The 25,784-nt window shown below is 42.1% G+C and overlaps 1 protein-coding gene across 3 annotated transcripts in view; it reads left to right on the forward strand.

Annotated features, from left to right (window-relative positions):
- Pgant2 (polypeptide N-acetylgalactosaminyltransferase 2) overlaps nucleotides 1-25,784 on the forward strand; it is a 228,222-nt gene that overhangs the window by 198,888 nt on the left and 3,550 nt on the right. For all 3 annotated transcript variants that reach the window (XM_076772692.1, XM_076772693.1, XM_076772694.1), the window contains 5 exons: nucleotides 20,189-20,287; nucleotides 21,751-21,818; nucleotides 21,965-22,216; nucleotides 22,375-22,590; nucleotides 22,870-23,089. In XM_076772692.1, coding sequence (XP_076628807.1) covers nucleotides 20,189-20,287; nucleotides 21,751-21,818; nucleotides 21,965-22,216; nucleotides 22,375-22,590; nucleotides 22,870-23,089 — 855 coding nt within the window. The remainder of the gene's footprint in view (nucleotides 1-20,188; nucleotides 20,288-21,750; nucleotides 21,819-21,964; nucleotides 22,217-22,374; nucleotides 22,591-22,869; nucleotides 23,090-25,784) is intronic.

Genomic DNA, 25,784 nt, shown 5'->3' on the forward strand with positions numbered 1-25,784 from the left:
GAAAACCATTATGAAACGTCGAGCTTGGAAGTACAGATTATTGCAAACGTTCCTGACCTTAGTTTTTCTTCACTGTTAACTTCACCCTTCCCTCACGAAAATGAGTTTAAATTTGTACGCGTTAACTCTCCCCCCCAAACGCGAATAACTAGACCTCTCGTCGAGGAATCCCGACAGACCTTGGTTGTCGCGGAGAAGTTTTCTCTCGAGTCATTCTTAGCGTCGGAGTTTAATGCAACCCCTCGAGGAATGGGATTCTTCATCGACCAGGCCGGATAGAACATCCCCGTCACCTGTGGGCTTGGAGAAAAGCCACCCCCCAGTCCACTGAACTATCGTCGACCACCGCAGTACCGTTTCAGCTACGGTGCTGTCATAGCTGCCAGTTATGTTATCTTAAAATTCATGGTACTGGCCCAGCAGCGCTTTCGCTACGGGGATGCAACCCCGCAACGACCACCGCGGTAATTCCGACACGACCGCCCTGCGGGTATGACTCTTGACATGTTTTTTCAGATACCTGTTGCTCGCTTTATAAAATGTCTCGTTTGTCAGAGAAACGCGTTACATTTAATAATTTTTAAGATATAAAAATTCATACGCGATCCCATTTTCTTTATTACGGCATATGTATATAGATACGTAAAAAGTTCGGTTGAATAATGAAAGAAGACCACTCATCCCATAAAAATCGTTTTATCTATGCATTATTATATGAATTAGCTCGTTTGACACACGATAAACACCACTGGACTGATTTAGGTACAATTTTGACTATTAGAAATTAATCTAAAAAACTCTTTTAGTGTATAGAAAGTTTCAATCGTCATTAACACTTTGACGTGTAACTAAAACAATTAATTCCCAAGTTGAAATATTAAAGAAAATAAATTTGTATAGGCTTCCGCAAATTTTAGTGAAGTTACAAAAGTAAGTACAAGTTTTAAGTTACGTAACTTACAATTGTCTACGATGAAAGCTTTGGTCTCGCAAACAATTTTAGGATTTTAGTTGATTTAGTAACATAATCATTATCAAAGGTAATACGCACGCGACACTTTCCGTCGCAAAACGATAATCGATAAAGTCGCGCGTATTACCGTGCCGGGAATAATTTTATTCATTGAAATAGAGGGAATAAAAATTAATCGAGTGTCTCGAAGATTCTCTTTCTCGTCGCTTTCGCGCGGAATTAGAAGATTTGGATTCGCCTGCACGCGGAACGATAGCGGAATAGACGCGGCGAGAACGGTTACCGGATGGAGAAGGAGCGAAATCGGGAAATTACACTGTCAGATCGCGGTTACTTCCGCGGGTTATAATACTGATATACCTCCGCGGATTTATGCACATCGCTTTCGGTATTTTTATTGCTCTTACGAGAGGACAACGAATGGCCGTATAAGTCACGTATTACGAGACAAGCGTAGCATAATCTACAACGAGACAAAACGTAGGACGAACCGAGATAAATGACAATCTCCGTCTGCGCGGCGAGCCATTAACGGTGCCGCGCGTACGGTGATTAATGCAACAATTAGCGGAAAAGAAAAATTTTTAAAGGATATCAGAACGTTAAAATTGTCTCAGTAATCTGGCCAATTTATGGGTTGGATGGGATTCGTAGTGTTTCTGGTATTCTTTTTGCTGCGTCTTTTTTTCGATGATTCATTATGCGGAAGTTACGCGCATAAATTGCGCGGGTCAGTTGGCTACGATCCTAGCTTCCAACGTCATTTTGACGAAGTGATTTTACGACCTGACAAGGTCGTTTGCTGCACACCATAAATCTCTTGACGCAAGATTTGCGTTTCAATACAATCAATATAATCAATATACCATTACATGACCTACGCCACACTGGTCAAAATATCGACTTTTTTCATGTCTTCCGATAGACAAGTTGAAGATTCCAAATAATATACCTCAGTTCCTTCATTTTTTATCCGATATTGAACAGCTGAATGTTGTCGAATTTGCTTTGTTAAACTGTACAAAATCCTACACGAACCACTTTGCTATTTTATGTATTTAGACTCGTGATAATATCGAATACTAACGATTCGTTCATAAATTCTCGAAAAGACGTTAATTTCTATTTAAGTATCTTCATGTACTTTTGACAAAATTCAGTGTACACGAAGCACGAGGTCTAACGAAGAGTCCGCGAAGAAACATGCGGCTTTACGAGCGCCAAAGGGTTTCTCAGCCCTGATCAACCACAACGACTCGTCAGAATTTCACAAGAGCCCGGAAGTTTAGTCGCGAAAAATATCTGGCTGGGGTTGTCCTTTGTTCCTCGGCGAATCCTGCCGCCTATTTTCCAGCGGGGTCAGCCGCGTAATCAGGAGAAATGTCTCGAGACCCGCGAGCGTTTCATTAATTTCCTCGCAGCGACGTTAAGAGGCGAGGCAAAGAGCAACGTAAAACGCGAAATTAAATTTTTTTCTCCCAAGAGTAAGCTCGCGCGGCTTTCCGCGGTCGGTTAATCGATTTAAGGTGGTTTTCTCGTGTCCCGTGCAAAAAAAATCAATCCTTTTATTTACGTTCTACGAATCGCTGACCGGCGAACCTAAGAAATGTACATTTTATGCGTTCTTGATTCGTCTTTTTAAATTCGTGCGAAATCTGGCCCATGGTGGATCGTCCCAGGAGTTTTCGAACGCGTTCGTCCCACGAAAGTGATTTTAAACGGAGACAGTGGGCCATAGTTACTGTCCTGCGACGCGAAGAGGGAGGAAAAGCTGGTTCGCGATAAACAAAAGAATCGCCCTCGCAGCGTCTATATGCATAAAATAAAGGGAAAGGCGCGCTCCCGTCGCGAAAATAATGCGTCTATAACTTAGGCGGTGCAACTCGGTTCTCGCATTCATGACGCGGCCTAGGGTATGACCAAAATCGACTACCCCTTCGTTTTCTTTCTCGCCAACCCCTCGGTTCTCCTTTATTTCCGCTAGCTCGACGCCGGATACGACGGAACCGCGTCTTCCGGGGAAACCAGGTCCCAAAAATACTGGCTGAACGCAGTTTCTCGTCGTTAAAGTTGGACAAAGAATGCACGAATTTTTATCCGATTCTCGACGCGAACACTACCGAATACTTTCGAAACATTTTTTGGAAACGTGCCTCGTTGGACTCTATGCAAGGAATGATTTTAAGCGAAGGAATTTCATTACTGCAAAGTAGCTTCGATTTTTACGAAATTTTTTATACGAATCCCAATTTAAAATACTTTCGAAAATGTTGTTTCGAAACGAGGGTAATGTTAAACTTTAAGATGTCAAATGGGTGACACGAAAATTTTGAAATTTGTATATCTCGTTGACTGCTCGCGTGTGGGAGCTGCAGTCTTAACGTTCCCGCGGATAATCAAACGTTGTCTAAGGATCGAGATATTCCTCAATTATGCACGGCACCAAACATCGTAACCGACATTGCTCGTAAGTTCCGGAACTCATGAATAGAGAGACGCGTGTCGAACAAAATGAGACAGCTCCGAATGACAATCGTACCGCGGCGCGCTCATTACATATGTGCAGACGCGCGTAAATGGAAGAGCCTGCAAGTTGGCGTCTCGAACTTCGCCGAGAGGGTTCGGTAATTTGCATAACACCGTGAATATATAGAGGATAATCCGCGGCAACTTCTCCCTTAAAGCGTTCTGCTTATCGCTAAGTAATAACGCGATAAGACAGTTTGCCGCCAAGGCGCAGATGTTGATGGGGAAATAATTTCGCCTCGATTACCCGACGCACCGCGAAACGACATTTTTCCACCTTCTTCCGTGCATACCCACTGACCCTAATTTCAACGTTCTCAATTTATTTCGTCCACCATTAAAAATCTACCTGCAAGCATCGCGCCTTTCTCCTAAAATAAATCGAAAGTCGTTTCGAAAGCGAAAGACCTGCAATTTGAAGCACTCGCGAAGAATATCATACAGGGTTATCCAAAATAGACTATAAGTATTTTTTAACCCTTAAACTACTAAAAACGCCCATAAGCGCTCAGTCAATCAGTTGACTTATGCTTGCACTAAAATCGTCCATAGTCAAAGGGTTAAATAAAATACTATTTTGAATTTTATTGATTTTGTTATTCAATTATCAAGTACCATCTGTGATAGCAGCGATGTTTTCATTCGAACGAGTTGAACAGATCCAGTTTCTTCAAATATTTTAACCAAATTGTTATTGATTTTCAAAATAAATTTTAATAACTTCAACACGCTCCACAATTGTATACAACTCCATTGTTAAAGTTGTCTATCATTATAGATTAGAAATAAAAGAAAGTGACAAGAAATAAACATGGCGTTTGACAGATATTCTCTATCCTAAAGGTACTTAACATCCAGTTCCCGAGATATTCTAGAAATATGTTGTCCAGCGATGAGAAATAAATTCCCTTAAAATCAGTGCACGATTTTCTAAGTGAAGACGTTCGAGTTGTCGACAAGACAACTGGTGGTGATAGATTCTCATTTGCTTGGGTAAATTGCTTCGGAAGCCGGCCACATCAGTCTCGTTAGAATCGAACGTTCTTCCGGCACCGCGCGGACTTCCTGCACGATCTTCGGGAAACGAAATTACGGGCTGGCGGGTTCCCTCGGCCGGTATTCTCCCGAAGTTGGCGTCGTAGTTGCTCCACATCGATGCCCGGGAAACTTTTCTCTTACGTCTCCGTACGCCTGGCGTCTTCCGTGCAGGTGCACAGTCACTTTTCCCTCGATGCACGGACATATTGATTCGCCCGACACCGCATAAACGCCCGCGAAACTCGACGAGATAAGTGCGCCTTCCAGGCTCCGGAATCGAATTAGATATTCGCCGTCCCCCGACGAGACACAACCCTTACAGGCGTCCGTGTCCGCTTCGCGAGAAAAGTTTGTCGAGGAGGCGTGAAAACGCCAGGGCGAAAAACAGACCAGACTCGATGCGTCGATATCCGAGCGCGGCGAGCTCGTTCCTTTGCGGGGGAATTTGGCTTTCGTAGAAACTTTCAAACTTCGAAGTTCGTCGGGGGTGGAAGTCTGTTAGATTATTAGACGCTCGATAGCGTTACCTTCGTATTTTCAGCATAAGTTTCCTGAAAAGTTTACTTAAAATTTCTTCTTGTTTTTTGTTATTGTTTCGTTAGAGCAAGGTAAACGTCTACGTTTAACTCTATGTATATCCGATTAACACGTTCACTGGCGAACCAAAACCTTGATTTTAGACAATTGTAAACTACATAACAAAATTTGTCTTATCGAGGATTAATTCTTTTAGCTTCATAGTAAAAATATATGGATCACGTGGCAGTCGAAGTGTTAAGAACGAAGAAATGTCTACGTGTAGACGCATTTGTTAAAGTTTAATTTGTTGCTCGACACATCATAACACGAGAATTTAAGACGTTTTCGTTTCGTGGTACATTAGAGCGACGCTTACGATGTTCTATGCCACGTTTAGGCCATTAACCCCTTGCCACACAACATCGAGTCAGATTCGTGGTACATATCGGAGTTGAGCAAAATGTAATCTGATTACATTTGCCACGATACGATTACGTGTAATTGCACTGTAATCATGCGGGAATTACGCGATAATTAGACAGTTATTGCACGCTTTAAAGATTTATGATTACGATTACTCCGCGTTCGTATGGTAATTACCGTGCGATACGAATTATTACTACAACGCGATAGAAAATTCAATCACGCTCGTAGCAAAACCGACTGCGTTTGCAAAATAAAAATTTATCATTCAGCAGTTCCGCTTTGGAACTGTTTACTATCGTACGAAATTCATTTGAACGAATTCAAACTTAATCAAACTGTAATTACTCACACGCGTATTTCAATTTAAAGTTGAAGAAACAATTATATTTTTAATTACATTTTTTACTTTCGAAACAATTCAGTTGTGGTTTGACGCAAAGTTTAGAAATTATTGAATCGTTCGTGTTGTATAATATACTATTGTACGTATTGAAAAAAAAAATCGTAAGACGGACGGATCCTTAATTAATATTCTTTGGAAAACAGAGTTTGTCCAGCTTTCGTCGGTAATAAAAGTACCAAAAAAGGATGAAAACACGGCTCAGACTCGGTCAATTGCGATTCCTCCACGTACAACGATTCGTGACCCTTCAAAAACCGTGTGGGAAGCGTACTGCGCAGTCTGGCACGCGGTATCGACATCGTTTCCGGTTTTCCTTTATGCTCCCGCCGCTTCACCGCGGACGTCCGCGACCAACAATGCGGCCACGGCAGCCTTTTGTCCCTCTCTCATTATTTTCCTACACGGTCGCGAATGCAAGACAACAAAGACACTTAAAAATAAACCGGAGGACAGACGCGTTAATTAATGTCAAAACGCAATTGTCGCTTTAATTATGTCTAGGAGTCTGATACGCTCGCCTTTCAATGAACTGTTCGTATTTTCGTTCGGATCTCTGGACCCCGACGAAATATTTAACCCCTTTATAAATATGTCTCCCGAGTTACGTAACCGTAAATCAGTATTTTCAAAGACAGAGTGTATTGTTTCACCTCCGTGTACCAATGTGACTATGAATAATATTTGTTTGGCACAGTTGATATGTAAATTTTTTAGGCTTAACAAAATTATACTTGTGCACCACTAATTGCACACCTGAACCGAAGGATTGCAGAAGGTATTCGAAAGCAACGTGTATTCTGTTATTAATCTAATCCAACAGCAACCTATGGCATATTAAAAAGGTACAATTTCGAAAGAGTCTGGATTAACGCCGAGTCACGAAGGCTATATTACGACGTTATGTCATCGTTACCATAATCCAGTCGTGCTCTTTCCAGTTTTATCCGCTAATTGATTCCTTGCCGGAATCGATTAAAGAAAAAAAAATACTAATTATCCTCTCGTGTTCTCATTGTATGAAATCTTGTAATTATTCACGGCTTTCATCGGATCTCTCGACGTCATACGTCATACGTCTGACAGAGGACATTAATTGATGTTGCACCGAGTTTGTTCGACTAAAAAGATGCTGTAATTAGAAGGGAACGGCTAGAGGAGATCGAGAAAGGAAACGTCCAGAACGAAAGGATTGGAAAGAGGTCTAATTTTAGCGTCCGCTTCTCATGGATGGCGGTCAGTTGAGAAACTATTCACTGAATTAGTATTGATGGACAGACAGCTGTAATGTATGCGTAAATACGTGTGGGTTGACTATGGGAGGGATTGAAATTCATTTCTAAATCTGTTGACGAAAATGGTAATGGGGTTCTAGAGACCCAGAAAAATGAGCCGAAAAAATACATTGGATGTAAGGTCTACTCGTATACCTCATCGATGGTTATAGATTGCACCTCGACGATGTAAGAAATACAGATCGCGATATCCATCGAGGAAAAAAGGAAACACGAGTACCGCGGAGGGAAACAAAACTGCGTTCGCGTCGAACGATACGTCATCGCTTCCGTCTTGTTATTTTTGTTCTTCCGCAGCAATGAATGGGCGTTCCAGTCGATTGGAAATCGATTGTAGGAAGATGATCGACCGCTCGCGAATAAGAAAACGGTTGAAACCGTACCGATTGATTTCATTCATCCAACAGAGCCCGCTCGATTCCAATTTTCGAACTCCTCCTCTTCGTGTCTTCTTTAATTAACTCATTTGGAGCAGAGAATTTCCGAATACGAATCGTTAACTGGCCGATCGATTAGCCTACATTTTTCAACCATCAGAAATTGGCAGAGCAATAATAAGGAAAAATTAATTTGGAGCAGGCGGAGCCAGCGAAATTGCGCCTCGAGTTTTCGTTGAAAATGGACTGGCAGAATTAATTATTCCATCTCTATCGATTCGCGTAGCTGACATTTTCTGCGAGAAATAGCATTCTTGTTAAGTTGACCTCGATATAGAGACTTTACGAAGGATTTTTATCCATGTTTCGAACGTGTAAACGCATATTATGAGTCAATCCTAAGAAAAATAAATCTTCCAGTGGACTCAAAGATCCGTACTGAAAAGGTTAAACCCTGTTATCCACGTGTGACAATATCGACCGAAGACTGGCGGTCTTATGCTTGTTAAACGTGTGTTCTGATCGCAAACTTTTCGTCGGGTAATCCTTCACTCTTCGACGTAAACTGGGTCGTCCTTTCAGCGACGAGATTCCTATCGAAGAAAGACCCGCGGTGTAATCGACTAACCGAAGTTAAGCTTTTCGTTGTAGAGATTCTCAAAACGTACGGTGGAACCTCCATTATTCACACTAACTGGAAGATAAAATCGGTAAGTAACGCTTATTTTTTTGACGTTGATCCGTTCATACTCGAGGCAAACGAATAAAAATGTCTTCTCGGCGCTCCGAATATATTACTTTCGAATACTGAAGGAAAAAATGCAAATAATATCTCGCGAACTGCAGAGTATCTGTGAAAACGACCGAATAAGAACGTAGTACGAAGTCTGATTCGAGTTGACGCGAAATACTTGACGCGGTCCTTTCGTGGATATATTTGGTGCTATTTGGAAAGTTGGATCGCGTTGATCCTCCATGGATCTTCCGGGCTGAGCTTCGCGTTAGCGTAAGTGGCTGTTTCCGGAGCCGTCCTGAACGAGGAAAGTTCCGAGTTCGTTTCGGGAACAAATGCAGAACTGCGTCCGACAAGCGTGTCTTTCTGCCACTTCCTCCGGCTTATTTGACCTCTCTTCTCCCTTGCTCTCTTTTCTGTTCCTTTTACCACCGAACGAGACCAATTTCTTGATTCTTTGAACGCGACGAGAGACTGTCTCGCAGCTGCGAAATCGTCACATAGACTAGTTTTCAACTCCGTGTCCGTGAGAAATTCGATTGCATTTCCGACAATTTATATTCGTTTCTTCGTCGAGTCTGTCGTTTACTCGGTTATCTAATTTCATGCTCGAACTCTTGGTTCTCATTTTTCGAGGCTACCGATCTCCTTCGCGAGGCATGATTTATCCTGATACGAAGAAGTCGACGCTTCCTATGAATTATTTTATTATACTATTTTCTATCGCGTCGCGTTCTGTTATTTATTGAAATAAAACTCCCTGTGCCCCCAAGTTTAAGACTCTGGCCAAGTTGATAAAATAGTACAGCTTCGATAGGCATTCCAATTCCACGATTTAACACAAAAGTTTTAAAATACGTAATATTTGTTTACACGTGAAGGAATTATTCCTTTCATTGTACTATTGTCTATCGCGTTCACGAAAAGAGCTTATTTTTAATCGCGTTGCTTTCTGTTATTTATTGAAATAAAACTCCCTGTGCCCCAAAGTTTAAGACTCTAGCCAAGTTGATAAAATACGTAATATTTTTTTACACGTGCACCAGCAATTAGTTATTTATGTGCTAACAGAATCCAGCGGATCGTAATTTGAGACAAGAACGCGTACAGACGAAACGCTAACGAACATCAACGGGAACCTATTTCACATTTTCCAGTAGGGATTCATCCATCTCCGCGCTTTCACCGTCGGCTCTCATCCATTTTACTCCATCTTCGATAGCACGGCATCCTCGATTTACTTTCATCGTATCTTGCACCGCGTAATAAAGATCCATCTATTTCTGTCGTTTCTCGTTCTTCGCATCCCCCTCGTATTTCATTTTCGCCTCCCTTCTCGACCTCGCCCCTCTTCCATTGTCGTTTCTCGCTTCGTCCTCCCCCGCGCTGTCCACTCCAATAACCGCTTCTGTTTCCTCTACCGGTCAGATCCTTCGTTCGCGTACCAGAAGAGGACTTGAATAATGATTCCAGACCGTCCGAATGGACAGCTTTAGGGATGACTCGCATAGTTTCGCCGGCCAATTCGGCGAACCGAGAGCTCGATGCCACGCCGCAGGTTCATTAACCGACCTCTCCCTCTCTCGTCCCCCCTTTACCCTCTGTTTTAACCCCTTCGTTAATTAGTCATCTGCTCGTGCACAATGTTCGCCAGCCCTCGCTTGTTTTATGCAACGGCGCTCGTACCCTCGAAAATTGCATCGTACCTCAAATCACCGAAATCATCGGTCGTACCGAATGTGCCAGTGCGCGTGGGCGTGTGTGCGTTTTATTGTCATGCTAGGGATAATGAGCCGGTTATTGTTTCCGAGGCGGAGGGCCGTTGTGCTCCGGGCCCGATAACCCTGACAGAATTTATTTCACTGCGATACGAATGCCTCGAGAATCGATTATGTCGACCCTGCGACCCTCAATGGACGAAAGAACGTTCCTCGAACATAATTAAAATGGCACTGCTTTTTTGCTCGTGGTTCGTTCGATCTTTCAAATTTTGTCAATGTAACCTCGTGTAAGGAGCAAATTATTATCAAAGAATCAAAAAATGTGGGTGGAAAGTGACTAGATGATATGTAAGAGTGAGAAAAGATAACTTCAACGTCCAAAAAGAATTTTAGTAGAAAAGAGCAATTATTAGGAAGACTTAGATTATACGATAACCTATAACCATCTCGTTGAACAGGACGGACGTAATTATGAAATATGCGGAGCCCGACTCGTGGTTGAACGTATATTGATTGAATGGAAAATATATGAGGAACAGAGGTCGTTTCTCTGACCAAACTCAAGCACGAAGAAACTACTAACCACGCCGGAGGCCAATGAGAGGGTCGATGAATTCCTTAAAATTATTACGCTACTAAATACGCCTTAACGGTTCCGAAACTAATTGCTAATAACCATTAATAGTTGATGCGGCTATAACCGTGTACACGGCGGACCGTCTAAAACAGGTCACCCAACTTTTAGGCGATAGAGAAAAAATGAACAAAAAATATTCTAAAATCCAACGTTTTACGTTTCCAGCATCGATCGATGCTGATTAAAAGCAAGAACGCTTCTGACAGCATTTTTCTCGTGAAGAGACCGGTAAACGTGTTTGCTAGCGGAGATGCGAGACAGTTCGCGGAGAATGCGATAAAGTAACGAATGCAATCGGATTCCTCGAGTCCATTTCACGAAACTCTAATCCACTTGCAAAGAAACCATATTGAGTACGTTTCGCAACTCCAATCTAAGGACGCTTCGAGTCTTGCTCGAATCTCACTGAAACGAGTGATCAAGGGTGCACAGTCTATAATTTAGTTGCGGTGTATTGCTTTGGCGGATTCTCAGAGCCAGTCTTTCGCCGTTTCAACAAAATAATTACGGGTCTGACCGATGTAAATTGAAACGGCCAAGCCGACGTCGTTTGCGTCTGGCCGGCGACGGAAACGAGAAATTAATTAAAGCGCGTGGGATCGAGACTTCCGTGTTTCCCCCGTCGGTCACGGTGCCTGAGTCGAAATTCGGCGATCGATTCGCAGGGATTAGTATACCCGCGATCCAAGACCGCAGGAAAGACCGATACGATGAATTTTTTATGGAACTTGAGTGGATTGGTTTTCAGTGAGACGTTTTCGGGCGATTCCCGTTGATTTTCTGGCAACGAAACCAAAGCATCGCGGACCCGAAGTCACGAGCGTTCGACCAAAATAACGATTCTGACCCTTTATACCTTCGAAACGATAATAACAACGGAGTAAAGTAGGATAGATAAATTTTAAGGCTACGAAAGTTTGAAATTTTATTGGATATTTCGGAGTGTCGAACGTCACGAGAGTCTCGAGTTATGGAACACCGATAAATCCCTTACCGGAGCCGTAATTTCTAATCCTAAGTGCCGCCCGTAAACATTTTCATCCTAGGAGTTCGTAATCCACGAAACAGAAGGAGGTCTAATCCCCGTGATAAATCAGAGAAAATGCACGAGAATCGCGAATCTCATAACTCCTTGACATTCTACAGAGTACTCCAATTGCTCTCGATATTAAATTCCCCGAATGCTCGAGAAACGAGGATCCCCGTTTACAATACCGTGCTTATTTTTATATTATTATATTATATTAACGAACACGTTTCTTCGAGAGTTTTGCGAATGGTTCGCCGTTATTAAAACGGATCGTGCTGTTTTTACTCCCTTTACGGCCTCGTAAAATCTTCAGCTAACGACAATGGCGGTATTCGCATATTTTACGCGATGGAGAATATCCGAAAATACCCATACACATAAACATGCGTCTTCGTTCGACGCGCGGTTTTATGGTGTCTCTAAATTTTCGCCGATAAAATCCAGGAAATTTACCGCCCGGGCCGGGCTGAAGCACCTGCCACGCTCTTATTCCGCGGAAGAGTGGCCCTCTCTCGACCAATAAGGAGAAATCGGCCACCAGAAATCGATGAAAAACATCGAAAGGTACGCTCGATGCGTGGGATATTACGAAATAACGAGAATGGAAAGTTTGCCTGCGTTCGAGTTAAAAAATCTCAAATATTTATTTATTTTTCGTAATACCTTCGAAGTTAAGCTTGAAAACAGCCACTACGTTGTAATTGTGTAAATTATTCTTTATACGCCAGTATCGCACCTATGGCATTCGAGAAACAAAAAACGTACGTGGACGAGAAAGCACGATTTTCAGTGGGACAGGGAGCGCGTATTCGACAAGGAATAATCATCGAGAATGAGACAATGTCGGTGGCAGAATCGACCCGTTTCGGTATTGTCACACGAATCAACCACATGCTCGTCCGATGCACCGTTATTAAGAAGACATCGATTCCAATCTCTGAAAATTCGTCCCCGATACGGTCGCGAATCTGCCCTCGATTCGCGGCTCATTGCGACGATGATAATCGTTTTCAAATGCAAGACCCAAAGCTACAAACTTAACTCGAAACACCTGAGAAATAAAAATAGTTCAAGCTTTTAGATCGTCCCGGTTTAAGAATTTGTCCATTTAACAAGTGTAACATTTCCGAGTCTGTCCGTAATTTATTTGTAACTATACAAATAATTGGATGGAATAATCGACCGGAAGACTTTTTTCTTCCTAACCCAAACCTAACCCAGACCCAAAGCTACAAACTTAACTTGAAACACCTGAGAAATAAAAACAGTTCAAGCTTTTAGATCGTCTCAGATTGAGAATTTGTCCATTTAACGAGCGTGATATTTCCGTGTCTGTCCGTAATTTATTTGTAACTAGAGTCGATCGACTATAGTACACTCGTTTATATGTTATAAGATGAACGGAGAGAAAGAATAATTGTAATTGGATGGAATACTCGACCGAAAGACTTTTCTTCCGCGCTTTCAAACAAATTACGACAAACGAACACATATGGGCGGCACGAATTACGCGTTTGCGCAAGTGCGATTCAATTAGCAAACATCGTAACAGGACGAATTTGCAAGCCGCTCGGCCGAAATCGAAGCAACATTGTCGTTCTGTTATTTATCCAACCGACAAATAACCTGGGTTTTTCGTAATTACCCAAACAAAGCCGATTGTTCCAGAATTCGATGGCTCGTGCACGCACCTCCGCGTGATTAATTAAATGTTCAATTATCGCCCCAAGTGGCTGCGTTTATTCGTTTACATCGCCGGGCTGCGTTCAACGCATATTCACTCGGTAACGCGGAAATCGAAACGACCGGCTAGGCGACCCAAATTATTCTGTTTAGTTTGCATCAATTACATATCAACTCGTCCCTCTATCGCCCCGATATTGCAATTAACCCTAGAGTATTCTAATGGGGTTTGTCGGGCCCCCAGTCAACAAACATTGCCTTATAAGTAACTAAACGCGTAGCACGAACTACTGTCAATCTGTCACGCACTGTCAGGGTTTTCCAATAGTGTAATTTCATTTTGAGGAATTTTTTTCATACGTCCATAAATAACAGAGATAGTTAACCCTTTGCACTCGGCTGTCCCCTCTGAAGGAACAAAGAATTTGTATTTGTCCTAAGGGAATACAACGATATTATTGTTTTATATGGAACAAAATACATAAGGAAAGAATGTAAAAAAAATTTGCTTGGATATTTACTATCTATTTTGTAAGAAAGTGTGTTTGAGTTAGTAGTAGGTGGTCGAAGAAAAGTCTCCGAGTGCAAAGGGTTAAATTCTTCATATTGTATAACATAGGTAATGTATCTTTGAGATGGAAACGTAGTTGTGAAAGCCATATATTAACGAGAATCGAGTTGATCGGCGAATCCGTCGAAGCAACGCGAGAGGATTCGCGACTATCGTTGCTGAAAAGTTCGTATAAATGCAATGGGACACAATGACCTTTCAATCGGCTGCTTTTCGGTCTTCCATGCTTTGGATCGAGAACACGGATCGTAGTATTATTTCGTTTCCTTGGAAAGAAGTATTGCTTTCGTAGAGATCCCTTTTCCTGCCTCCGTAGGAATAGACGGCACTCCGACGATATCGAACTTTCTTCGTCTCGATCGAGGGATAATACTCCATTGAAAGTGGTATCGGCGAGAAGTATAAGAAGCGAACCGGGAAGCAGCTATTTCGTCGCTATTTTATTGCAAGTATAACCCGCTCCACGGAAACTCGAGGCTTTCGGAAAAGTTTAAAAATTAATCGTTACGCTACTGTCCACGAATCTAAGATTCCCGCGATCGGGAAGTGAAAAGCGATGGAAATTTCATAAATATCTCCGTCCAAGAAACGCGACGCGGATTTTACGTTCGCGGGTCGCAAAGGCTTAGAAAATAAATCCGCAGAGCTTCCGCGGGACGACGAGATGGGATTGTAACCGGCGAGATTCTCGATGTAACGGGAATGAAATTTCAAATTGAAGTTGACGTTCGCGCGACGAACGGTAATCCTTTCGTAATGGAACGAATGTTCCTTTTCGAGACCTCTAATCACCTCGTATCGGGATCTCGCCATCCATTCGTGTTTCCACAAAGTATGATACACACCGTTCCGCCGCGAAATGAGAAAACTGATGTTGGGCATCGGTACACGAGTAATAAATATAATCTCTGCACCAGACGGTGGAACTGCTACTATTTCAAGACCCCGACAACCTTTGATCGCCCAGTTCTATCTCGTTCGAATTAACGAGATAGATCCCTTGTTTGAACACCTTTGACTATCGACGAAGCACGTTTTTGCATATTGTATACTTCCTACATGGCTACAAATTAACTTTGGAGTCTTTATTAAAATAGATATGACTTGTCAAAAGCCAAAGGAATTTCTCTTCTTTTATCAACAGCAAAAAGTAAATTTCTCTACGATGATGCAAACGTTCAGACTCGAAATTACAAATTCACGAGGGGAAAGGAATATCTCGATTTTTTAAGTCTCGTGCAATCTTGTTGCGTGTCAACAATGTGAAACGGGAGGAAAGCCGTTTCTGGCCCCTTATCCGGCACGATTCAAGTTCGCATTAACAGCGTCGCGGTCGCATCCGCGTCACAGACGGCGTCGAATTCATGTCGCGACACTCGCGTCTCCGTCGAAAGCTCTCCCTCGATCCCCGACTCGAAAGTCCGCCGGGAAAATCCCATTCGCTTCGCGCGAGCCAAACAAAGGCGACGGAAGCGTAGTCTGGCACTTTTGGTCGCGACCTTTTCTGCACGCGTCCACTCTGATTTCATGAAATGCAATTTCGCGGTGCACGCTGCCCGACGACGCGGTTGTCCACGCGTGCACCACAATGCCTCCCCCCGCGTTTCACGGGACAACCAACGTTCACAGAATTTTCTACATTCTCTGACACTCGAGCGTCCCAACCAAAAGGCACGCGTGTTGATACGTTCAAGCGTTACACCAGTGCTGCTTAACCTTTTTAAGCTCACGACACAGTTTAGGAGAAGATTCTTAACCTTCTCGGGGCTCACGACACAGTTTAGAGAGACAAAAACCTGGCACGCTTCTCGATCATCCTAGAAAAACTAGCCACGGTAAAACTCGGATTATAAGAACCAGAACACGGCCGTTTGGAAAATAACTCTGTTTCTCGTTCGTTGTGAAATAAATACGAAAGCTTTTCATACCCAGACTGGAGTAATTTAGTACACTCAGCACGATCAAATATTAGGAATCAGTGTTCCATTACGAGAATACTAACGAAGTTAAGAAGCTCAGAAAATAGAATCTTGCACACCAACTCACTCGACAAAGAATATTTAAGAATTATTTTCGAGCCTGCATTCTGAATCCTGCATACACCTTGTGTAAATCTATTTCGTAAATTTCCATTTCACGTTGAACAACGGGAACTTCGAAATATCGGTAGGTACCTGATCTTCGTCGATTCAATTCCTCGAAGTTCCACGATGTTTGGCATTACTTCCCCGTCTCTCTACGACCGCAATATCTACGTCATCACGGTAACTAATTGAGTTGCACTTCGCACAGATTTTGCCCCCCGGTCGTGTCAAGCACGTTAATTCAATACATGTAACTTTTATGTTATAACTTCCGATGGAGTTCGCGCGCCTAACTTTCGAGTTTCTAATTAAATTAAAAATTCGATTATTCGCGAACGCTTCGCGAACTTAAAACAAAAAAATTACTTCAAATTTCTTTATTACAGACTCTCGTTTATTAAATTGTCACTGTTTCAAAAAACAGTTGAATAAATATTGAACGTTTCTCTCTATTTTACGCACCACGCGGTCCCGACTGCACGAACTATAGCGAGGGACTACTGTACGACAACGCCCAGCGCGCTTTTAAGTTCGAAAACCCGAATATTTGTTCCAGAATTCTATCTCGAACCGATCAGACCCGATTGGTACCCGATCGAAGCCAACTCTAATAATTGCATCGAAACGAAAGAATGCACAAATTTATACGCTGGCTCGTAAACTCTTTCGTCCATCCGTAGGCTTCTCTTCTACCGATCCGTCGTAACCACTTTGCCGAGTCCACGAGTGCATTTCGATGTGAGATCGGAAGCAGCTTCCGCGCGGGATTAATTCAAAGCCCGTTCGGATTGCAGTTCGCGCGTGGACCGCGATCGTTCATCCTGCGACCGTGTTGCACTTCGTATATCCGTGGATGCAATCCTCTCGCGCGCGTTCGAGATTTATACATGCGTCGTTCGTGCTCGTCCGAATTTACTTTATTCGCCTTCATCCTCGATCCCGGGCGCGGAACGTTCTTTGATTCCGACTAGCGAAATGCAGCGAGCTTTTAAACTCGATGTTTGCCAATTAAACACGCGCCTGTTGTTTGCAAAATATACGAGATCGAGTTTCACGAATATTTATAATGTATGCGATCGAGATGCACCTGAACTAAATCAGAGTATAAAGTTTGATCGATGGAACGCAGAAAAGATTTTTAACGCCGACAATTATTACGAGTAATCGAGAACAAATTTCGCTGCAAGTGGTCGCTTTAAAATTTAAAGTTTAAATGCTTTGTCTTGTACACGTTCGTGCAGACTCACCGATCGTTACTGTTCTTGTTTTCGTACCCGCGTGCCAATTCTGTCGTGCACGCATTGTCGCCTGTTGGAGAATTCGATCGAATCGTCGGTCCAGCCGCATTATCCACTTCAACGCTGGGACCAAAGCCGAAATTGAAGTTTTGAATTAAACCATCCGAATGATCCGTCGCGTCTGGCTCGCTTTAAGGCTCGTTTGCAATTTCGTTGCCAGCAAATATGTCCCGCCTCCCCACTCTCCGACCCTCTGGTCCGTTGCTTTAATCTGAAATTATACTCTCTCAAATTAGTTTGTCGATCCTCTTCTTACTCATTGATGGAACGAGGACAGGTGAAAGGTCAGACACTCGTTCCATGAAACGTACAACAAGTGTTATTTTATAGCGAATGGAACGACGGTAATCTGTTGAAATGTTTCGCGTGTACTGTCATGGAAGAGCGTCGACGCGCGAAGCATAAAAGAATATTGGAAAATTTAATTTTTAAAACTGAACACATTTTTATCGAACTAAGCGGATAACTATCATATTGTTAAATTTCGACTATTGCGTTTCGTCGATCATAATTGCTAATATTTTGCGAAGTTTATAGCCGAATCCTACTCGATTCGTTCAATAAATACATTTACTCCATCAAACATCAATACAATATAACCGTCCTCGAAAATCGATTGAAAAAAAATTGTATTCGAAAATCCCTCAAAAGCTTTATTTTCCATTTTCTGTGACGAGTAATCTTTCCGGTCTTGCGTTGTTCGTCCCGCACAATACCTTCAATAAATATATTTTCTCGTCCCCCATAAAAATCGATCAATATTCAAAACTGATCTCCTCGAAAACAAATTTAAAAAAAGAATCGTATTCGACGATCTCTCAAAAACTTCGTTTCCTATTTAATGCGACAAGTAATATTTCTCTTTCAGTCGCAGCGAGTTCGTTCAATAAATAAATCGTCTCCCATCGAATAACCAGTATTTAAAACCGTTCTCGAGAATGAGTTTAGAAAAATTGTGTTCGAAAAGCAACGTTCCTTTTCGGTCGTGTCGCGTCGTTGGTCCTACCCGGTACGTCGGGTATACATACATACATTACAGGTATAAATACATTTCCTCGTCCTCCATCAAAAACCGACACCGCTTTGTCGCGTTTTAAAGTAATTTTCCCAACCCTTCTCTTTCAACCCTCCTCACACCCTCTTTCCTTTGTTCCGTACACGATTAATCCAACGTCGCTCCGATGCGATTTTCATTCGGTGAATTTCGTCAATGTAAAACGGTCGCGTGTCGCGCGCAAACTACGCTTGGTAAAGTTATTAATATCGCGAGAAACGGTCGGAAAATCTGCGCGGGCTGCAAGTGGTACATTTTCGGTGTCGACTCGCCACGGAGCTGTAATAATGGCCGTCGGTCGATAATCTCATCGGTGAACTTTTACAATCTCGACGTAGGAGTGGACGGTCGAAACGCAACGTTACACGTGGATGCATTCCGTACACGTTCCTCGAGTTTATCTCGGTAAAAGTGGGACTGACATATTGGGATCGTTCTAGCCGTCTAGTCGCATTTATGTACCCCTCGTGTCGGCGTGCCGCGCCAAAACGATCGTCCTCCTTTTTCTTGCTCTCCCTCTATTTGGTTTCCGTTGGCTTCGCGCGACGCTCCTAACCCACCCCCGACCCCGTCTTTTTCATCCCCTAAACGTCGCGCGTACTACGTTCAACGTAAACTCCGCCGGAATTATCATATTTGTTTATTTATGATTTAATATTAACGTGAAGCTCTTTTGGATACAATAAAATGCAAATACAGCGTACGAATATAACGGATATTTTACATTATGAAATATTGCTGCGAAGAATAGCCTGTCGTATATTACGCTGGGCTGAATTATGCGCCGCTGTCCGCGACAGTAAGCTACGATCTGTATTCATATACTTATACCAAATTATTGCAAATAACCGTGCGCGCGACTTTGATCGTTCCAGATTGGATTTTCTTTGAATCACAAGTTGAACGAATTATGTTTGGCTTTTGAATTTAAAAATAAGCTTTTATGTGTAACCTGGTCTTCGAAAAGTCTTTGTGATAATATTGTAGAGAACATCTAGGATTTAATAGCTGGTAGAACTCGATTCCATATGGGGCTGTTCGTCGAAATCAGTGGAACGTCACGCAGATCGATAATCAGGCAATATCCGTCGATGGACCGTTCCAATAATCGAAGGCAATATTTAATCGTCCACGGAACAACGTGTTACGTACCTTGCTAGCGTCGAACCGGCCCGAGAATCCTCTTGGGATAAAACGATAAGCATATTAACGGACGTTACGACAGATAACGCCGGGAAGAAACCCGATGAAGCGTCTATCGATCCTTCGACGAGTTGACGACCTAATTATACGTCGTCTAGTATTTCACTGGGGAAAGCTCATTACGCGAATCTCGATTCTAAGTTCCCCCTGAATAATTAAGGTATCAAACTTGTCCGTTTCAAGGAGTCGCTTCTTTTCGCTCCTTTATCGCATTCATCCTCTGACTCTTAACTTCGCGAAATTTTATTCGAATAATTTTACAATTTTTTAGAGGAATGAACGTTTGGTAAACCAGCCAAGTTTCTTGTTTAAAATGATGGAATTATTCTGTTTTTTATACATGATGTAATTATTCCCGACAGGTCAAATCAAAATTCTTTTGTAAGGAAAAACATGTCACAGCTGCGGGTAACTCGAGGCACACGAAGGATATTTATTTCACGAATAAAAAAAAAGAATTCTATTTCCTGTTTTCCATTTTCCAGAAACGAAGAGCCTCGTAATAATAATTCGAATCCGTTCAGAGTTCCCTGGTTCAACGAGTAACTGTGTAAATATTAAACAAAGAGATTGCGAGAGGGAATATTCTAAACGTGGGATTTCAATCCTTTTTGTTCCAGGTGTCGAATGAAGCAGTGGAGGAGAGATCTGCCTCCCACCTCGGTCATAATTACGTTCCACAACGAGGCACGGTCGACGCTGCTCAGAACTGTCGTGAGGTATTCGCTGTGACACACATGACGTGAAATTTCTAGTCGCGTAATTGTCATTCGCGCGATAGCAGGGTTAGGCGTACGCAGCGCAGGGTTTTATTTTCAAAATCGTCGCGTGACCAACTACGTAAAGTTCGTAAATAATAATTGATATTTGCATTTTTCTATTCGATTCGATCGGTGTGTTAAATTTAATTTCCGTTCGAAACAGCAAGTTTAAAATAAAATTCCTGCGCGAAGATCCGCCACGAGGAAGACTCGAGAAAATTCTCGGATGCAGGTCAGAAGCGCAAGACGACGACCAACGGAATTTCCTAATCGTCGTTCCATCGTTCCATCTTTCCATGCCCATTACTCGCCCCCGCGCGTATTATACTCAAGGAGCACGATGGCGATAAATCACGCGCGAAATATGAAGAACTGCGTGGACTTAGAAGGATTTTTGAAACTCTTGCGTCCGAGACAATTACGCAGGATGAAAAATGTGCAATATAACGCAATGGATCCTGCGAGAATTCGAGAACCGAACGATTTACGATTAATTCTGTCCCTCGTCTTCCCTGAGTATATTTTCTACAAACAGAACCGAGACAAAATATAATAATTCCTCGAACGCAAAACTGGATCGAAAATATAAAATAAAATGTGTTTGCGCGAACCGTTTTCAAGGAAATCGACTTTACGATGGCATAAGGTACGCCATGTGTAAACATTCTCGATTGGATTCCGTGAATTTTTCTTTCGCCTTGCATAAGAAATCGCATCAGTTCGGTGACCATGCAGAACGCACGCGAGCGAACGTGTACGTACAAACCTGTGTATTCAAATAAATCGACAGCAAAAATAAATATCAAAGGCGTCAAAATACTTCGACGACGTTTATTGATATATTCAAAAATTCAAGAGCATAGCCCCCCCGGGGGAACGCATCTACCAAAATTACCATTTTTACGTAATATCATATTTTTCCACGGACACTTTTTTATTCGTGAAGAATAAAATTAGAGAACTAATTTAAAAAAATCGATTCAGACATTTTCCACGCAATTTTAGAAAGTGGTCGACAGTTTTGGGGGTTTAGAGATGATCGTAAATATGTCCGATTTCGTCTTTCATTTTCCCCGATGCAGTAGCTCGAATCAGAGATTTCCCTCGCGAACGTTCGCCTCTTAATTGAAACGCTTTTCCACGACGTAACGTTAGGCGACTCGAACGAGATTACGGGCCACGTTCTGCGGGGTAAGAATTTTTCCCGTAACCAAGTCTCGAGGTGGAGGGTGCACGGAACGCAGAGCAAGAAACTTATTTAAAAGAGGATCGTTGTCGTTTTGAGGGAACGTCTGCGACACAATTACGCCATTCGATAAAATTAGAAACGTTTAATTTCTGCGTGGAAATTTTCCTTGGCCTGTTACAACATGCCTGGGGGGCGAAAGTAATGCCAAGATTAAATGTATTTTTACTTTCAGCGTGCTGAACAGGAGTCCCGAGCATCTGATCAAAGAAATCATACTGGTGGACGACTTTAGCGATCATCGTAAGCTTCGATTTCTCTAATTTTCATCAAAATATTATAATGAGACTAGCGAGCAAAATGTCAAAAGGAAAAATAGATCAAAAAGGACATACTTTTTGTGCTTTGAACACTTTACGTAACTTCGCTTGTATTTTTGTAATTTTCAGCCGAGGACGGCGAAGAGCTATCGAGGATACATAAAGTGCGTGTGATACGGAACGAGAAGAGGGAGGGTTTGATGAGGTCGAGGGTGAGGGGCGCGGATGCAGCCACCGCGAGTGTACTAACGTTCCTGGATTCGCATTGTGAATGCAATGCCGACTGGTTGGAGCCTCTCTTAGAAAGGGTAGCGGAAGATCCAACGAGAGTCGTATGTCCCGTGATCGATGTGATCAGCATGGATACCTTCCAATATATCGGTACTGTCCTTACGAAACGTATTCTAGTCACTGTCGATACCTTTTCAAAATTAACATCTATTTGTTTTTCGTTATTTGAAATTTTTATCCAGATAAGAATTTCGCTCTGTTTATTTCCAATGCATCGTAATGTTTCGATACAATTTCTGTATATTTAGGGGCGTCAGCGGACCTGAGGGGTGGGTTCGACTGGAGTCTAGTGTTCAAGTGGGAATACCTGAGCCAAATCGAGAGGCAAGCCAGGCAAAAGGATCCCACGCAAGCGATCAGAACGCCAATGATCGCCGGCGGCCTATTCGTCATCAATAAAGCGTACTTCGAGAAACTGGGAAAGTACGACACTCAGATGGATGTCTGGGGTGGGGAGAATCTCGGTGAGTTTTCAAGGTCTATTCGAAGAAACCTCCACATTCGTAGATCTATGTCACCGTTGTCAATTTTCTCTTAAGTCTATGAAATCCTAAATGATACTCGAAACAGTGTCTGATTGCACTGAAAAAAGAGATTACATCAGTTACAGGGTTAACGATGATCATATGGATCTACGAATCCGCAAATGTTGAAAGAAATTCATTTGAAAAGAGGGGATGAAAGAGGAATTTTGAAATGTGATTCAAGACGAAAGCGTTGAACCATTGATGGGGGCTTTTCAGAGATATCGTTCCGGGTGTGGCAATGCGGTGGCAGCTTGGAAATTATTCCGTGTTCGCGCGTCGGCCACGTGTTTCGAAAACGCCACCCCTACTCGTTCCCCGGGGGTAGCGGAAACGTTTTCGCGCGGAACACCAGACGAGCGGCCGAGGTGTGGATGGACGATTATAAACAGTTCTACTACAACGCGGTGCCTCTGGCGCGCAACATCCCCTACGGAAAGTGAGAACCCTTCATCAATTATATTCCCAAAACGTTCGCCATTCGAAGACACGTTGTAAAATTCAATACCAAGTTTTCGATATTTTTTAACACTAAACCTACCGACACTTCGTGTATACCCATTCCTATCATGACCGGTCAAACGATCAATTTCTTTTTCTCTTTTACGAGGCAACGTACTTCTAATTTTTCCATTATATGTATAGAAAGTTGTGTTTTGAAGTTTATTCGCAAGGTAATTTAAAAATCATACAGTACAAAATCGTACTTTAGCTTCATACAGAAAATGTACAAACTACATCAAAATTTCTTAACTGTCATCGGATAGAAGATAAAATGCCATTGAAAACGAATTTTGTTTCAAGTCGATACCATAGTTCCAGAGAAAACAATTATTTACGAAAACATGCTGGGATAGTAATTACGCTGACATCCGCCCTACAGAAAAGTTGTCTAATACTTTTTTGTAGGTACCCATGAGCTCTACTTTAGAAAAAAGTTTCAGTGAAATATATTCACAATTGTAGGAGTTATGGCTGTTTGAAAATTTGACCATTTTTATGGGGTTTTTCTCATTTTGCGGGGACAAGGACCAACTTTTCGAATATTTTTGCTATTTGTACTTATTCTCTATCAAAATACGCGTAGTTTGTTTTTTTAAACATTAAAATCGTCCAATCCGTTCAGAAGTTATGACGTTTTAAAGATACGCATGAAAATTCAGTGAAACATGTCGACGCTATGGTCAGACATGAAATTTTCGGTAATGAATTTTTTTCTCGAAACTGAGTAGGATTTCGGGGGTATGTCTGTTGACCAAAAATGCTTGCAATTGACCCCCGCAACCGAAAATAATTTTTCCGAAACGATTTGAAATTTTTTTTTTCCGTCGAAAAATTTCACATCTTCTCGAATTTTTTTTTCGAAAGTGGGTAGGATTTCGGAAGTATGTGTATTCACCAAAAATGATTGTAATTGACCCTCACAACCGAAAATAATTTTTCCAGAACGATTTGAAATTTTTGAATTTAATTGTTAATAACTTTTTAACGAAGCCTCCATCGACAAATTGGTATTCTTGATTGTCGTCTTATTTTAGCCTCTAGAATCCTCTATTAAAATTTTTCCCAGGGGTGGCCGAACACCCTGTATACATATTTAAATTCATTTTCAATTAAATAAACAATTTATAGTCTAGTTTCATCGCACACCGGTCGTATAATCAATGGGAGTTGCAGAAACTTCTTTTAGTATGTAGCGTCAAAGTAAATTGCAAAATAAACATAGAAGATAGCATAAAATATAGTGGTTGGTATAGTCATCGGATAGGGGATGAAATACCCTTTAAAATGAGCGTTTGTACGAGTCGATAGCTTTATTAGTTCCGGAGATATGACAGTTTTAATTTCAAGTCGATGCGGTGGCTAGTTTCGGAGATACAGGGGTTCGAACATTTGTTTAAGTTTCATTGACGCGAGAGGAATGGCCGCGCGCGCGTAAATAGTAGCGCGTAGTAAATTCTTGGAAATACTACGCGGAACTAGGTCACGGCAGTCACGTTCGTGGGGTAGGTCAGCACGACGCACGAGCGAAGGAGAGGTCCGACGCGCTAGACGGAGACAGAGAGAGTCGAATTAAGAAAAATTATCATTTACATAAATTGCGATATCTCGAAAACGGAAAGTCGGATCGTCAAAAACCAAAAACCATTTTAAAGAGGAAGCTTTGCCGCCGCTAACAGTGGCTCAATAATGGAGAAAATACTAATAATTTCGAAACTGCAAGTAATTAAAGTTTTAGTAATTTCAATACGCGGTAGTAGCCTGTTTTAACACGGGAAGCGCCATAAGAGAATTTCTTTAAAATTACCTATTTACATAAATTACGATATCTCGAAAACGGGAAGTCGGATCGACAAAAACCAAAAACCATTTTAAAGGGGAGGCCTTGCCGCTTCTAACAGTGGCTCAATTATTAATAAAACACTAGTAGTTTCAGAACTACACGCGTCTAAAGTTTTGGTATTTTTAATACGCGTTAATAGGCGGAGAGTGGAATTTTAAAAATTAGCCCTTCATTTAAATTACGATATCTCGAAAACGAAAAGTCGGATCGACAAAAACCAAAAGCCAGATCAAAGGGGAAGCTGTGCCGCTTCTAACAGAGGCTTAATTATCGATAAAACGCTAATAGCTTCGGAACTGCACTCACCTAAAGTTTTATTATTTTCAATACGCGTTGTTAGACTGTCTAACACAGTGAAAACCGAAAATTCTCTCCTTTCATCTTCGCTATATATTTCCTACATTCATCAGAAGCTAGCCAGAATTTGATACCATATTTTGTCCAGCTTTTTACAAAAAAATACAGATCGTTTAACCGGTCAGACGACCGGTCGTGGTGGGTTTAGTGTTAAACTAAAAAGTTTCATCGACTACGGGAGATGGTTTTCAAAATCTCGAAACCCACGAGCTCGAAGCAAAATTAACACCGATTTCAGAACTCGTTGCACAACTAATTCCACGAGCATTATCCTCGGACTTCGAAATCCTCGTCGACGAAATTTAATGGAAAACGAACAATTTTCTTTGGAAGCGTGCGAGATCGTTTATCACGAACTAATTCCTGGACCGTCTTATTTCCCGCGGCGGGTCGATTTACGGCACAGGAACGGGACGAAATACCGATAGTCGAT

Source organism: Colletes latitarsis, chromosome 9 (assembly GCF_051014445.1).
Source record: "Colletes latitarsis isolate SP2378_abdomen chromosome 9, iyColLati1, whole genome shotgun sequence".
In the NCBI taxonomy this organism is placed as follows: Eukaryota; Metazoa; Arthropoda; class Insecta; order Hymenoptera; family Colletidae; genus Colletes; species Colletes latitarsis.